Raw genomic sequence first — 2,970 nt, forward strand, 5'->3', positions numbered from 1 at the left:
GGAAGATTTTGGGGAATTTGGGACCGAAGTCTGGCTTTGAATTGCTTACATACCTTGGACTTAACGAGGATCAGACCTTATGTGGTTCTGGAGTGAGTATTTTGAGGAAGTGATACTTGCCGGAACTGCCCTAGTATCATATTATGACGATACAGTGAGACAGAGGATTGGGCACTCACAATAGCTTGTTTTTTGCGGCTTGACTTGAAAGATTTGAAGATTTGGAGTTCCACTAGTCGTTTTGTGTCTAAACTTGGATCCCTGGCCCGCTAATGAGTTTGTTGTCCCTCATAGCGGTGTAGTTTGGTTTGCTGCATAGAAAGAGTTCCACGTTGCGATATTTGTTCCTGCAAAAAATGAAATACATACATACCCATTTATTGCAATGCAGAATATATTATGATGCGATGTAAATGAATCAGGAATGATGATGCCTGGCTGCCGACGAGTCATTATTTGGGATCAGGATGATACTTGAACTTGACTCGATTTGTTAGCCGGGCTGTGTACCATTCCGCAGCTGCTGGAGCATTGAAAAGTGTCTCCGCTTGTTGGGAGAGATTCACTTGTAGAGTGCGTCTCCGCTTGTTGGGAGAGCTTTGCAGTGGAAAACAATATCTCTGCTTGTTGGGAGAGCTTGATTTGTAGAGTGCGTCTCTGCCTATTGGGAGAGCTTTGCACTAAAATGTAAAGTAATCTCCGCTTGGGAGCGATTGACATAAATCGTAATCATGCCTGAAGCTGCATGACCAAAACATCAAAACATTCAAGATAATAGCAAAGGAAGGGCAAAACATGCCCAGGAGATACTCTTGACTGCATAGCTAAGTTTCAGCCATTGATTGGCAGAACGTCGACGACTAGGTTTGCGACTGTCTATTCTGGCCTTGGTTATGATGGAGCGGTGATGCAGATTGTTCCGTTGGTGGAGTGCACAGATTTCTATGTATAGGGCTTCGATTGGTGAAGCCAACGTTTGATTTGTACAGGAAGCTCCGATCAATTTAGTTGACGATTTTCTATATACAAAACTTCAATTGATGAAGTCGGCAGCTCGTTTTGTACAAGATGCTCCGATTGGTTGAGCAAATGGTTTGCTATATACAAGGCTTCAATTGGTGAAGCTTGCAGCTCGTTTTGTACATGTTCTCTGATTTGTTGAGCAGACGATTTGCTATGTACAGTGTGCCTTTTTCGCATCAACGGTTTGATTCCGTGGTACATGCAGAGGATTCAAGGATTAGATTTAGTTGTACTGGAAAAATATTCAAGTAATGGAGTAAAGGGAGATAATCCTGGAAAAGTGGAAAATCCATCATTTGCCCTAGTGTGGTCTCAACGTTTCCTTGCTTCCTGTTGATCCTGCACTCAAAGAAAAATTGTTAGTGGGAGCGGGGAAGTTGGTTTGTATGGACCACAATGTTGGTTTTCCCCAGCCTTTGATATGGTTATGCCACGAAGTTCGGTAGGTGGAACAAATTACTGTATTTTTAGAAAAACAATTTTGAAAAGCTTTGTTTTAAGACAAGTGTCGTCATTCCGAATTATGACATGTTTACAAAAAGCTCTCCACACGCGAGCGTTTCTTCTTGAAAACTCTGTTCCAATGATGTCTATCCTTTGCGATGCTTGACAACGCGACTGCTTGCCATTGCGACTGCGTCCTAATTCAAACTAATGCATTACAAAGGTTTTTTCCTAAGGTTATGACTGAACCCTTTCAGGTTGCCTACGTATCCAAAATGGAATCAAGTGTGAAGTAGTTCGTGGATGATGATAAAAATGAAAAAGATGACCGAGTCTAACTCAGGCAATCTACGTAGCCAAATGGAATCAGGTCAAGACGTAGTTCAATTACAATATATGCAAAATGATGGGATTAAGAATGAAATGAAATTAAATGGCTGAGTCTGACTCAAACTGCCTATGTATCCAAATGGAATCTGGCCAGAACGTAGTTCAATTACAAAAGATGACTGAATACGATAAGGATTGCCTACGTATTCCTTCCTGAGGAAATCAAGTCGGTATAGTTCCAGAGAAACACACAAAAGTGATATTTGGTTTTTTATTACAAAATAAAGGAGGGAGATAAACCAAACCCTACGTGGGTTGCCTATGTATCCTTCTGTGGGAAGTCAGGTTGAATGTAGTTCTATTACAGCAAAACCTAACTCTATTTATATTCAAACATAGTATCTCTTGATTGCGTCTGAGTTGATGGGCTTCGTGTTGATTCTTCCATCAATTTCTGCCATGATAAGAGCTCCACCCAACAATACTCGGTGAACCATATAAGGACCTTGCCAGTTTGGTGCGAACTTTCCTTTGGCTTCCTCTTGGTGGGGAAAGATTTTCTGCAGGACCAACTGCCCCCGTGTGAACTGGAGAGGCTTCACCCTCTTGTTGAATGCACTGGCCATCCTGTTCTGATATAGATGACCATGGAATAATGAATCCATTCTTTTCTCGTCGATGAGAATGAGTTGCTCATGTCTGACCCGAATCCACTCTACATCGTCCAACTTGGCCTCTTGAATAACCCTTAAAGAAGGTATCTCGACCTCTGCGGGTATCACAACTTCAGTGCCGTATACTAATATGTATGAAGTTTCCCGGTGGATGTTCTCATGGTGGTCCGATAACCCAGTAAGGTGAAAGATAGTTTCTCCTGCCATTGCTTGTGGTTGTCCACTATCTTTCGTAGAATCCTTTTTATATTCTTGTTGGCCGCCTCGATTGCCCCATTCATTTGTGGTTTGTAGGCTGTGGAGTTGTAGTGGATGATTCTGAACTTCTTGCAGATTTCTCTCATGAGGTCGCTATTGAGGTTAGCGGCGTTGTCATTGATGATTGACTCAGGTATCCCAAATCTACAGATGATGTTGTTTCGGACAAAATCCGCTACTACCTTCTTTGTGACAGCCTTGTAGGTAGATGCTTTGACTCATTTAGTGAAGTAGTCTATGG

At 42.1% G+C, this 2,970-nt stretch overlaps 1 protein-coding gene across 1 annotated transcript; it reads right to left on the reverse strand.

Moving 5' to 3' along the window:
* Positions 1–2,186: 2,186 nt before the first annotated feature.
* Positions 2,187–2,678, reverse strand: LOC142171745 (uncharacterized). The gene has a single exon (XM_075235442.1). It carries the CDS (start codon positions 2,676–2,678, stop codon positions 2,187–2,189), a length of 492 nt encoding a protein of 163 aa, XP_075091543.1.
* Positions 2,679–2,970: the final 292 nt, after the last annotated feature.

Source organism: Nicotiana tabacum, chromosome 17, assembly GCF_000715075.1.
Source record: "Nicotiana tabacum cultivar K326 chromosome 17, ASM71507v2, whole genome shotgun sequence".
Classification (NCBI taxonomy): domain Eukaryota; kingdom Viridiplantae; phylum Streptophyta; class Magnoliopsida; order Solanales; family Solanaceae; genus Nicotiana; species Nicotiana tabacum.